The sequence below is a fragment of the Coccinella septempunctata genome, chromosome 4, assembly GCF_907165205.1.
Source record: "Coccinella septempunctata chromosome 4, icCocSept1.1, whole genome shotgun sequence".
In the NCBI taxonomy this organism is placed as follows: Eukaryota; Metazoa; Arthropoda; class Insecta; order Coleoptera; family Coccinellidae; genus Coccinella; species Coccinella septempunctata.
Window position 1 is genome coordinate 22564755 of NC_058192.1, and position 13453 is coordinate 22578207.

Below are 13453 nucleotides of genomic sequence, written 5' to 3' on the forward strand. Positions count from 1 at the left end.
ATGAGTTATGAAGAAAAAATTATAATCTTGATTTTCAGTTTTTTCGAGATATCTCAGGAACCATCAGAGATATTTGGGAACTGTTTACACCCACCTACTCATCCTTGAATAACGCCATTTTTCCGTAATTTAAGCTAAGCTATATTTCTAACGGTTTTCGATATCCCTGTAGTCCCCCTCTAAATAGTTCTAACCCTGTATATATAATATGTTTTCAGTTCAATTATGGATTTTCATCAAGTATCGGCCACATAAATTTCACAAAACATTTTGATGAACAAAATACAGCTGAAGGTTCTTAGCAATTGTATAATATCCTCTAAAGAACATTGATTCGAATATGACTATTAAAACTAAATGCATCATCGATTGTGTAGAAATTACAATTATAACTGAAAAATAATGATGGCATCTTTTCATCATTTCAATATTTTCATGGAAGTTTCACTCCGAATTCAGTCTTGTCGTTGGTACTTCAGTTACTCTGCCTTTTAATTTTTTCTGCCGATAAAGATATTCCTTTGTCATATCATGGGCAGAAAACATGTCCCTACTTTTTCGTAATACTTCATCTCTTGGACCCCATTGCTTTGCAGACTTGAAGATCTCCAGGAAAGGAATTTTTTTCTCATACTTGATCGCAACGAATAGAATGAAATATATAAGAGGAATCAGACAGAAAATAGTAATGATAACGATGCGAATGTAGTGAACTGTTTCGTTTAGATCTTCTGCAGACTGTGTGGATTCATATGCAGAAAATATGAAAAGAGCCAAATAAATTAAAAATCCCATATACCAATTCAATTTCCAAAGATTACAAGGTCTGAAACCTAACATGAAATGCATGTCATCCATCAAGTGCATCACTCCGTAAAAGAAACTGATAAAAATATAGAAGTAAAATGCCAAAGCTGGAATGACAACAAATACCACCCAAATAAACACCTCAAGCACGAGGGTCACTGCAATGTTAAAATTCAAAACGCAATGACTGATTACCAGGGTATGACAAAATACGAGAGCACATGGAATTGTGTACCTTTTGAGAACTGGCTTCAATTCGTAAAATGTACACAAAAACATCTCGCATTGTATTGCAAGGTTTCTGAGCACAATCAGGAAATTCGCTAAGTAAAAAATAAATGTCCAAAATTTGGTGAAAGGCATATGAGCAAAACTCAAGGCACACTGGATGAAACTGTCATCCTTATCAATGTCAACAATTTCCTGAACAGGAATGTCCAGCTCGTAGCTCAAAATTCCATAGATATTGTAGATCAAAATTGTGTACATGATGGAATATGTGACGCTCGCCAAATTGATAAAAACAGCATCTATGTTGATAGGATGTCTGAAATTGTACTGGGTACCAAAATTTGACAATCCTCCATAAGCAAATCCTGTACTATAAATACTCAAGGTGGCGAAATCTAGCCAGAATTGTGCAGAAATCAGATTGGAAAATTTAAATTGAGACATATCTTCCAACCCTCTCAATGTTCCAGGGTGTAAAAACGACCTGATCAGAAGTACTCCATGTAGACCCGTTGGAAATAATAGCAAGAAGGGCGAAAATATGGCCAAACTTTCCGTACTGTTTCTCAGGCATATATAAATCATAACTGTTACAGCAATTTGATAAAATATGAGATTTGTATTATAGTGAAAGAAATCTCTGCTATTCTTCAATCTTACAGTACTTTCCCAAAAATATTGTGCGCTATTTTTCCAATCGATATTCCTACAATGTTCCTCGCCGTGCATATCTATACAATCTAAACGAATCGAACGATTTTCTTTATAAGTAAAGCAGCCCTCTTCAAAGAAACTCTGATTTTCGTCGCATTCAGACCAAGGTGTTTCAGTTTCCAAACTCCTTGTGGTGTAATATAGGAAGTATGTGCTTAATGAAAGGTTAGACATAATTGCAACATATAGGCATAATATGCCTGCTATGCCTATTCCTCTCCAGACAGGTTCAGCATCCCACAATTTGATCCATCCTTTTTTTGAGTATTGCGATAATCCAAGTGATGTGAACGTTATAGGTATAGCGAGGAATATGGTGACAAGAACTAATACCGGTAATATTTCTAATGATGCCCTGTGATCGTGCACAGAAGTGGGAAATTCCACCAGATGGTAACTTCCAACAATATAGCAGCCAAGGGCCATTCGTAATGTTCTAATATTCTTGAATTGATACGGTACCACATTTTTGTTAACGAATATGGCCGATATGTATTTTTTGTAATTCATGCATGGAATAATTGTCAAAATGTGAAGACTTTATTATATGACGTGAGAATTGACATCTACTGAAATTTACAATCAAGATTTCACCGTGATAATAATAATTCAATTCATTCAAAAGGGCGTTCAGTATTACTTTGCATTTTCTCTAGAGTATTCTCAAAAATATCCTATGAACTGAAACCTAAGGAAAATTTTTTTTGACTATTTTGGTCTTCAGGAGACCTGTGTAAACCTACCATATAGGGAGGATTCACATTATATACATATAATGGGTGATTCCAAAAAAAAAAGGGCACAAATCCAAGTCTTTGACATTCAGTTTGTCCCTATGAACAATTGAAACAAAAATGTAGGTACTCTATATTCAGTAACTCCAGTAGGTACATTATCTATTTAATTTCGCATCTTTCTTCAATGACCAATTACATTTTTTGGCCCTTTTTTCTTTAATACAGAAATCACCTCAATTGTGTGACCCTGAACAAAGTTGGCCATATTTCTTTGTGTTTCAGACTGTTGAATTTATAAGGAGCTTGTCCTTGGAACGCGTCTATGTAAGTTGCATCTCAAGAATCTAAAACATATCAATAAATAAAATTCCGTACTATTACTAGCTTCCCTGCAGTTTCTTGCTTCAATATTGTTCCTTCTCCTCCCACCCTAATATGCTCCATATTCCTAATTAGCAGCCTTCTATTTGGGACTGAATAAATGAACCCAGTACCTACTATAAAATTGTTGAATAAATAAGCAATATTGACATTTCTTATGCAACTTAAAATACTAATATCTCTTCTTTATATCCAGGCGAAAGTTTTACTGGTTGCAATCCTCTACAGTTACCGGCAAATAAATGAATCATACCCACGTACAATCATCAACTTTTCTGTTATTAGAAATCAATGAAATTTGTGAACGCATTCAAATCAATGATAATTATATGATCACACCCTCCTTTGCATACTAGATAATATCTAGATCTGTTCAATCGCCAATCAGCTCAATGATATGATATACAGAATAATAGTAGATATAGATCAAATAGTACCATTGAAAACAAGAAAACGATATATCTATGCGTCTCAAAATAGCTGTAGATGAGAAATTTAATTGCCAAATATTATTAATTCAGATTTGTCATGTTTCTGTAGTATTCTCCATTTTTTCATTCATGTCATGATTTTGTTACAGAGGTTTTATAATGTCTCCATAGTATTTTTCAGATTCTTGCTGTGCGTTTCGAGTGCTGTATCATCATCATCATTATTGCATGGAGTATGACTAGTATGAGTCTTTTGGTACACCTTGTTGCGAGGAAGAGATTCTGAGAGAACCTACTTGTTGATTTTTATGATCATTCTCTTTTCTCTTGTCCCTTAAAAAGTTTGCTGTTATGTAACACACTTATCAAATTAATTTTTGATATCTATGAATATGGCTGCTGACTTATGACCCTTTTTAACTTAAGTTTGTACATTTGATAATAAAGCTAACAAAGGGTGGACGGTTGAATCATTCGACTTGAATCTGAATTGTGGAGCTTTGTTTGCCCAATTGATCTAATGATTTTTTCGAAGTTTTTTCCTAATAAATGGTAAAAGGCTAATAGGTGGATAGCTAGATAATAATTGGTTGTAGTCTGTTTGTGGATTGTTTTAATAGTTTCCTTTTTCCACTCTGTTGTGTCCGGTTTTCAGACAGTATGTAGTTGCAAATCCTCCTTAGTTCGTCATGAACTTCTGAACTTAATTGGTGTAATATTGGCATAGTGTTTTTCTAGTTAGGTTATCGTAACCGGGTGCTGTGTTCTTTCCATGTTAACTCTCTTCTTCATACTCTGCATCAGTTATCTCTACGCCTGGATCTATATTATTTGAATTGGTTGCATCTTTGTGGTTTTCTACTTGTGTTTCGAAGTTTTGTTCAAACATTGTGTTGTCCTTTGTGCTAAATATTTCTTGGTAATATTCTTTGAATGTACCTACAGGTTATTTCTTCTTCTGTATTGTATGTTTTATGTATGTATTCTGTAATTTGAGGCCTGTTAGCTTTTGTGTTGTATTTTGTTAATTTCTTTATTTCTTGCCAATAGTTCCTGACCTTCATTCCGTTGATTTATTTACATGATGGGATCTACTTGGTTGACCTATTTTCTGTGATGAGTTTGTAAATTTCTTCGATGAGTTTGTTGTAAAGTAACCTCAGGTTCACGTCATTGTAAGTTTGCAGTTCTCTGTGAAACTGTTTGTTCTTTTTATTTTCATAATGTGTGGTGGTAGTGTGTGTGTAGGAAGTATCTTTTAGTCATTTTTTATGAATGCTTGTTAATCAGATCTGCTAGTTTGTTTTGGAATTCACCTATGTGTCCACTTGATATTGAACTTTCGTTATTGATGAAGTGTTCCATCACATCACTAACTTTTTCAATGTTACACTTCTCTAGGTTCAAATAAACATCCTTTGTTGTGTGTGGTAGTTAATCAGATAGAGTTCAAGTAATGTGAAAGGCCAAGTTGGTTAGATCCTATAAATCGGTTTTATATATTGTTTTATGTTATTTTGGTGAATAGAACTATATCCGGGGTGCTTGGTGGATTATTGCACATGATGAATGTTAATGGTGTTTTTATTTGAACAAAATTGAGTTTTGTAGAAATTGTCGTATTTGTTAATTTTTTCTTCTTTCTTTTGTTATACAGTTGGAGTCCCCAATGAGTACAGCATATTTGTATTGAGCTGCTTTACTGAATATATTTTCTTCTTGAGTGAGGATGTACCTATATATAAGAGAAATATATAATAATTTTTCTTGCCCATGGGCATGGTGCAATGAAAATTATTCTTAGTTCTATCGCACAAACGATTCTATAGAATGAAATGAACTTCAGAAAATAGTTTTTCATTCATTTGATGAATCTTTTTCGAACATACGATATCGACCGTCTTCCAGTTTTCTCATAATGACCATTACTTACCATAAAAATAACAAAAATTCAAAGAACCCAACTCTTGGAACTGAGTTGAACACTAGGTATCTAATGAAAATTTGCACGTTTTGTAAAATAATGGTATTCCTCATATTTTTTCGTATAATGCGCCGTTTTTGAATTTGATGTTAAAAGATTGAAAAGAATCTGGGAAATTTGAAAAATTGGGTATTTCATCTGAATACAACTCTGTTTGATCCACAGATGTGTAGTGCCACAGATTTATCAAGTTATTCTGAAGGTAATTGTGTTTTTTTCAAGGGTGGCACAGCACCTTATGAAAATGGCTCTTATCAGGGCCGAATCGGAGGAAACTACATGAAAAAAGTTTTTCTTTCGACCTCTAGACTCTACTGTTAAAATATTTGTACGAGTCAAAGAGTCACCCTGTATAGATATGTTATCAGTAGTATCCTCCGCGGATATTCCCAGTGTGCAGACAGCATATGAAATGCAGCCTTCACTGTGGAACCTTATTTCCCTGGGCGAAAAATATCGATATTTTTTCAGAAGAAGGAGGAATTAGATCCGGAAACCTTGGGGACCATGCGACAGTTCCACCATCTCATATTCATCTGTTCCGAATGTTGTTATTCAGATATTGCGTAACTAGTCTGAATCGGTGAGGACCTGTACCATAATGCTGAAAGTGAATTCCCCTGCTGTTTGAAAAAAGCCATATTAAGCATATTTCCTGCGGAATATGAGTCAAAAAAATATTTTTTTCAAAGCGAATTAAATCACGTATCACATTTTCTGAGCGGGTTTACTTCATTTGAATCTGAATTCAAAATGAAATTCCAAAAGAAGTCATATCTTGATTATGCAAACTTTCAACCACTTTTTCACGTGGGAACTGAGAGTTTAAAATAAAAAAGAATCGAGCATAATTTGAAAAAATTCAAAATCTCGACAGAAGGCAATAATTAATATCACCAGAAAAATAAAAGCAAGAACGCATTTCTAGAAAATTACATAAAAGATTAATTCGTCCGGTTTCCATTCTCTTGTGTGCCATAAAAAGTGAAAATTGAATTCCTTAGAATAACTAATGTAGTTTTTCATGGCAATTTCTGTAAGGGATATGAAAAATATCGATTTTGAAGCTTGAAATGAAAATCAGGATATTATGAGTACTGCCCTGAGAATATTGATATTTCTTGAGCCGTTTGAAAAAGCTTTTTGAAGTGAAAAAACCCATTGAAGTTGATCGAAATCGGACCTTGCATTCCAGTGTTATGGCTATCCCAAATTTAGGCCAATGTTCATGAATCACCCCGTATCTCCGATACTAATAGCCTTAGGATACAAAACAAGCAAGTTTTATATCGACTCTATTGAAAAATGTCGATACAATATACAGGGTGTTTCCTAATAGAATGTCAATATTCATAGGGGTGATTTTTGTGCCCATTTTAAGAAAAAAACTTGATATGAACATATGTCCTAAACGTCTTACCTTTTGAGATACAGGGTGGTAATGTTTTCAAAAATAAATCATTCATTATTGATATCCACAATACCACTCCAGATATTTTAATGAAACTTGTCATACATGTACTAAAAATCAAGTGGTATTCTTTAATGTACCACTTTTTTTTAAATTTCCACCAGTGGCGTTCGTATGTAATTTGACCTACCTATTTTGGCAGACATTGATGGTACGCCACAGATTTCTCCTGAAATAAAAATTATTTTTGAAATTCCCAATCATTTCTCACCAAAGTTGATCACTTAATTTTTTTCAATCCGATGCATGGTTTTCGCTTATAAAAATAAAAAACGTTTGTCTGCATTGAAAAAAATTACATTATGTATGTAAGTAAGAAAGAATTGTTACTTATCGTAGTGGGCTGAGGCCAAGAATTTGATATTTCTGTTGTCAAGGCGGTTGTCATTATTTCGTGTAACAGTTCATCAGTTTTTAAATTCAGTTCTTCATGTCTTATTTATTTTTGAAAACTTTATCGCCCTGTATCTCAAAAGGTAAGACGTTTAGTACATATGTTCATATGAAGTTTTTTTCTTTAAATGGGCCCAAAAATCACCCCCATAAATATTGACATTCAATTAGGAAACAGCCTGTATATCGAAGTTTTTTTCACCCTTGCTCATCCATAGGGCGATGGTCAAAATGAAACGAAGTCCAACGATTGGTGTAGACTACTGTAGACCCTAGGTCTACACTTTCTTTTAGGAGAAGTTCATGAATGAAGTATTCCCCCTTATATATAAAAAAAGTAATCCACAATTGGTGTTGTGAGCAATTTTCGTCAATTCCAAGCAAATTCAATTAATCACTCTGTCCGGCTTTTCAGGAAGGGCGTAAGAAGAGGTTCATTGAATACCTACATTCACGACCTCTCCAGATTACAAAAAACCATCGAAAATCTCATCCACAACGAGAATTAATATCGTGACACTTTCATTATCAATATGTGATTATCACACAATTAAACCGGCTGCAATCATAACGTGCAAGTACAAAATTATACCTGAAACTTTTAGAAGGAATACCGAGATCCATCAACGAATGCTCCATTCCGATGTGACGGATTATCGGCAAGAGCATTAGAACGCAAGAGTACGGCGACCTTGCCAGAGGCGTTAATTGCTCGTCTTGAAAAATTCTTTAATATCAAGAGAAGGTTCACGCAAATCTTCGTGGAAGAATCTTCAAAGGTTCCCATAAAAGGAATGTGAACAGATCCGGCTTTCAAAATTCAGGAGAATGAAATACGTTACGCAAACGCATCACACTATTTCATGCGCGAGATTTATTGGCTTATTGTGACGATGAAATGGATTTCCTCATTGGAATATTCGATTGGTGAAACGTTTTTCTCTTTTCTGGGCATGAGAAATCGATATTCGGTTTTCGAGGAGCGTAAATTAATGGTAATCAGTTTGTGAGGGACGATAGATCATACAAAGATATGATAAAAACAACCATGAGGAAAATTTCATAACTGGCAGGTCTTTTTCAGCACAATACGATACATGATGAGGATGTGGAGATGTTTAAACTCTGCAGTGGAATCAATATAATGCTTATATGAATCATTTTCCACCAATAGGATGCCGTGAATTCTACAATATTCTATCTCAAGATACTATTCACATTTCAGGAAATATAAAAACATTTTCCGCCGACCTCTTAATAATAGCACTGTTCAACGTACACGAAATTAGCTGTTAATGAACCATTTTATTGGTTAATTTCCTATGAATGCATTATTGTCATGGGTAATCGAACATAGAAGTATTCAGCAGCTTCCCAAATTCTTATTTTATTTGTATGTCGCATTGATTTTCATAGTAGGTACCTAACGGGTGAATTGAGAAGAGATGAATTGTGAAGGTTGCAGAAAAATTATGATGGTCAGAGAGTATAATCAATATATCTATGTACTACAACTTCAGCTTCCACCAGCTCCACACATTCTTTAACTAATATTATAGGGAACGATATCAATATTATTTACTCAAAATGTCACAACTCGAATATGCCCTCTATGGACTTCTCGACTTGTTCGATCGGCCGCATAAATATCAACCCAAAGATTATAGAGTAGAAAGATAGGAAACGGCCTCATATCGCTAGTACTAAAAACCATAGATTAATAAAACATGCTAAAAACCGACTACATTTTGGCCAGTGAAAACACATTTGACAATGAGATGGCGCTGAAAACGTATTATCAATACAGAAAAACTGTTTAATAACAGTTTTCTCTTTTATAATTGAGGGGCGCGGAATTCGAATTCTATTCCTTGTATTCAATTTCAATATTGACGTTGTTGAGACCAGAAAACAAACATCCTGAGCGACAAAACAAAAGGATGGTTTTGTTTTGTAACCACGATGTTAGTTTTCATCTGAACATTGTTTGGAATCGATTGGTATCAATGAAATACGCTGTTGGATGTGATAAATTTTTATTTGCAATCTATAAAAAATTTACCAAAATTTGAAATTATGGACAACGAATAGAGCTTTGACTAGGAGACAAGAGTACATGGTTATCTGCTATAGTTACGTGAAAGGTGTTTTTCTGTGAAAATGTTTCGAATTAATAAACTGAGTTGAATTTTTACAATTTATATCAGAAATTGATATGAACCAATATTCAATTTACCGTCAGAGGATACATATTTCCGTTACTTACATATTATTCACAAAATTTTCAGAACCACAATTGAAAAAAACCTTACAGAGGTATACAAGCCTTGTATTCAAGCCCGTCAGTATAATTTCTTCATGCTTTTTCATGATTTCTTCATAGTATGGTCACGACACAATATACAAATTGATTGACGAATGAACACTCACAGAAGGTTTCATAAAACTTTGACTTTCCAAACAACAATTTGACGTATGCTTCCTGCATACAACAATTCACGTGGATAAACAGTTCTCAATCGACTTGCAGTAAAATGTTCATTGCACATGGTGTAGTCAGTAGTGTTTGCAAGCCTTTACGCCCTGAAAATTTTATCCACTTCGTAGCACTGAAAAAAATCAATGAATGACCGGGTCACATGTTACCAGTTAATACTTACATTCCCATTTTCCTTAGTAAAATTCGTTTTATTTGATCCACAGTTTTTCACCATACAATAATTTTCGAACGATATTCTGAGGTTTTCGCCAAGAAATTAGACAAAAATTTCAATAATCAGCAACTAGAACGGGATCGGAAAACAAAAGGCGATACGAGGTTGTCTATGGATACGAGAATCAAAACATTCAAAACCGGTTTGATCAAAATGGCCATATGACTCTGACATCTCGCAAAATTTCATATGTCCTCGAATTAAAATTTTAACCAGTCTTAAGGCCTTAAAAACACATTTGAAACACAGATGGCGCTCACATCACTCTAGTCGCTTCGTTTCCTATCTTTCTACTCTATAATCTTTGTATCAACCAAAGATTATAATCTTTGATATCAACATTCCGATATGAACATAGAAAATTTATAAGGTGTCAAATTTGACTAGGTATCGATAGAAAATTTTTGCAATCAAGAATTCACATTCAATTCAAAATGTGGTCGACGGAAAAATCTTGTAATCAACTTGTTTATTAATTGAGCGATTAATGCTCTCGAACATTAAAATATCTCAATCATTAATCGCTTTCATTAATAACCTAGTTTATTAAATAACTATTTCGATTGTAGTATTGAATGAACTCAATATATGGAAGTCGAAATATACAACCTTTATATAATATTTTCTTCTACATGATTATATATATTATATATAAACGTTAGTTATTTAGAAAATTATTGATTTAAATTAAGGGTGTTTCGACTATTTTTGCAGGGCGTTAGTTATATTCATCACATATTTTCAAATTCATATTTTACGAAGAACCTTCACATTATGATAAAACACGTAAAAAATGAGACATCCCGTAGAATGCACAACACAATGGTGATTTAAAACCGCTAAAATATCCTCGCATTTTCATGTGTCACATTTATATGGACAGCAGACTGCTTTTACAAAGATGAATAGAGTATATGTAGTACTCACATAATACTCTATTTTCGAAGGAAAACTTCGAATCAGTACCGCGGTGAAATTTCCTTCAAAAATAGAGTATAATATAGGGGAAGTGGTCCGAATATGAGCTATGCTGTATTGCATTATGGGCCCCCAATATATTTCCACTAGAGCATGCGCGACAGTTATGAATTCCGTACTCACTCAAACGAAAATGTTTGAGAGCCTAATATTTCTATTAGGCTCTCAAACATTGTGCACCTAATGTTTTTGTGGTATTTGTTAACGTCTATGTTTAAATCAGGATGGTTTATGTGTAAGTAGGTATGTTAGAATAGTGACCAGTAAGTTGATATGCCAAAATAAAAACTAAGCTGAAAAATGAATGGAAAAGAAATTAGACGCTTTTGAAGAATCAAATGGAATGTTGGTAATATGGGCCCCTTTCGTGTTACTACATTATTATGTATTATGGACAGGATTTATATTCGGAAGAGTTAGAGAAATCCAGCATTAGCACGCCTAAAAAAATAGGCATCAAACAACAAGTCTTTTGAGAATCAAGAGCTAAGAAGACAACAAACAAAAAATGCATCAAGCAAAATACAATAAGGTCAGCGAATCTGAGGATGGAAGTCACGAGTTTGTCCCAGACGATGAGGATATGGATATCGACGAAATTTGAAAATTTGTTCCTGATGACCGTGATGCAACATGTCTATTTCAAATTGTTACCTATCAAGTATTATCACTAGTGGGGCCATATTACACGCTGTCTGATCCAGATGTAGATATGTAGGTATATTACCTTAATTTTTCACACAAATCCCACCTAAATTTGATTATTTTGATAATGCCGTTTGTATATACCATAAGTAAGAATCTGAGCTTGCAGTGTCATTCATTGGATATTTATTCGTAAGATCCCAAGATTTAGTGAAAAAAAAAACAAAAGGGGGGACCACTTCCTCTACTCATTCACATTTGTGAAAGCAGTCAGCTGGCCATAGAAATTTGACAAATGAAAATTCGAGGTTATGACGCTTGTCAGAACATTTTTGGGTTTTAAATTAGCAACAGTGCATTCTACGTATTACAATGTGAAGGTTTTTCGTAAAATATGAATTTGAAAAGATGTGATGAATCTAACGTTTATATAAGACGATCGATTGAAGCGATTCCTCAGCTGCATATTGCGTGGAAAGTACAAGGGATCACTGTTTGAGTGATAATTATTTTTGCTATAAGATGTAGAATATTAAATAAATTGACACTTATGCAAATGCTTGGAAAGAGTTAATGTTTTGGTTTACTAATGTATTAGAATCAGAAGATTTTAATGCAAAATGGGACTTCCTGATACTTGCTTTTCGGCATTTTTGCGGAGTAAGAAATTGGAGTTGATAAAAGATCGTTTTTTTAACATTAATGACATTTGAAGTGTAAGTATCAATCTTACTCTGTTCTAGTTACAGAAAATGAAGAAAATTATTCCATGGCCAACAGATTGCTTTTATAAAAGTGAATGTAGTATATGTATTTGAAATAAAATAAGAATTTTGCATCTGCCGCTTCACGTAACACATATCCTGGAGGTTGACTATTCAATTCCTGCTTGTCAAAATTTTCTTTGGACTACTGTCTGATCTGAAAATATTTCACTCAGATTTTCGCTATTTTGCTTGAAAGTACTATATTGAATAATTATCATCGTTATGAGTGTTATAACCCACTACACTACATCTGTTCCTATGAAACATGAAACAATTGCATATTCCCTGTGGGTGTAGGTTGAGGTAATTAAAACAGTTACCCAATAGTTGAAGAAAGTGGCTGCATTATTGGATTAAGCCTCTACGATACAATTATTCTGAAAAAACGTCAATTATCGACTGACCTTGTTGTTGCTTGTTGCACATAATAAGAATTTTTCGACCTTATTTGAATTAGTCAGATTGACTTTTCATTATGAAGCAAAGCTCAGAAAGATGAGAAACGTTCGTTCACTTCCTGAGTTTAGTGAGTCAATTCAGATGATCGCTTCAATGAAGAGGATATTCCATGACGTCATGACGAAATATATCGAGACGTATAGGTGAACTTTTTTTTCAGAAACGCTATAAACAGATCAATAGTTCAGGTTAGTTTAGGTGAGGTTAGGTGAGGTAAAATTAGGTAAAGTGAGGGTAGATTAAGTTCAGTTAGTTAGGTTAGTGTCTTTCATAATGAAATATATTGACGCGTAAGCGAGCCTATATTATTAGGCTATGACTAGAGTCCCCGATTCGGGACTCGTGTCCAGTCCCGAGTGACGTCATTAAATTCGAGACTGATATTCGGTTCCGAATTCAACGATGCACTGCACTGGTGCAATGAAATTATTAAGCAGTGAAAGCAGTAGCGAAAAAATTTTCAGTACAAATCATAAGCTTATACCCAGTCAAATAGAAACAATGATTCATATTTCAATCGTGCATGTAGTTAAAGATAAATGTTGTTAATGTATATTTTATTTTCAAATCATCATTATTATAAATATAAAGAGAAAGAAGAGCAATCTTGAAATGGGTTTGGCTAAATTTTCATACACTTAAAAAGAAATACATTTTATTGAGGAGCTGCAGCATGGCATCATTATTTCGTATAAAATATCAAACATTCCACAAATATATTTGCCAGCTTCCTTTCTCGAT

General features: G+C 33.9%; 1 protein-coding gene across 1 annotated transcript; it reads right to left on the minus strand.

Annotated features, from left to right (window-relative positions):
* Nucleotides 1-307: 307 nt before the first annotated feature.
* LOC123311623 (sodium- and chloride-dependent creatine transporter 1-like) lies at nucleotides 308-2272 on the minus strand. The gene has a single exon (XM_044895679.1). It carries the CDS (start codon nucleotides 2260-2262, stop codon nucleotides 445-447), a length of 1818 nt encoding a protein of 605 aa, XP_044751614.1. The 5' UTR covers nucleotides 2263-2272; the 3' UTR covers nucleotides 308-444.
* Between the last annotated feature and the right edge of the window lie 11181 nt (nucleotides 2273-13453).

Coding starts and splice junctions, on each gene's coding strand:
- LOC123311623 (XM_044895679.1), bottom strand. CDS start 2,262: ATGAATTACAAAAAATACATATCGGCCATATTCGTTAACAAAAATGTG.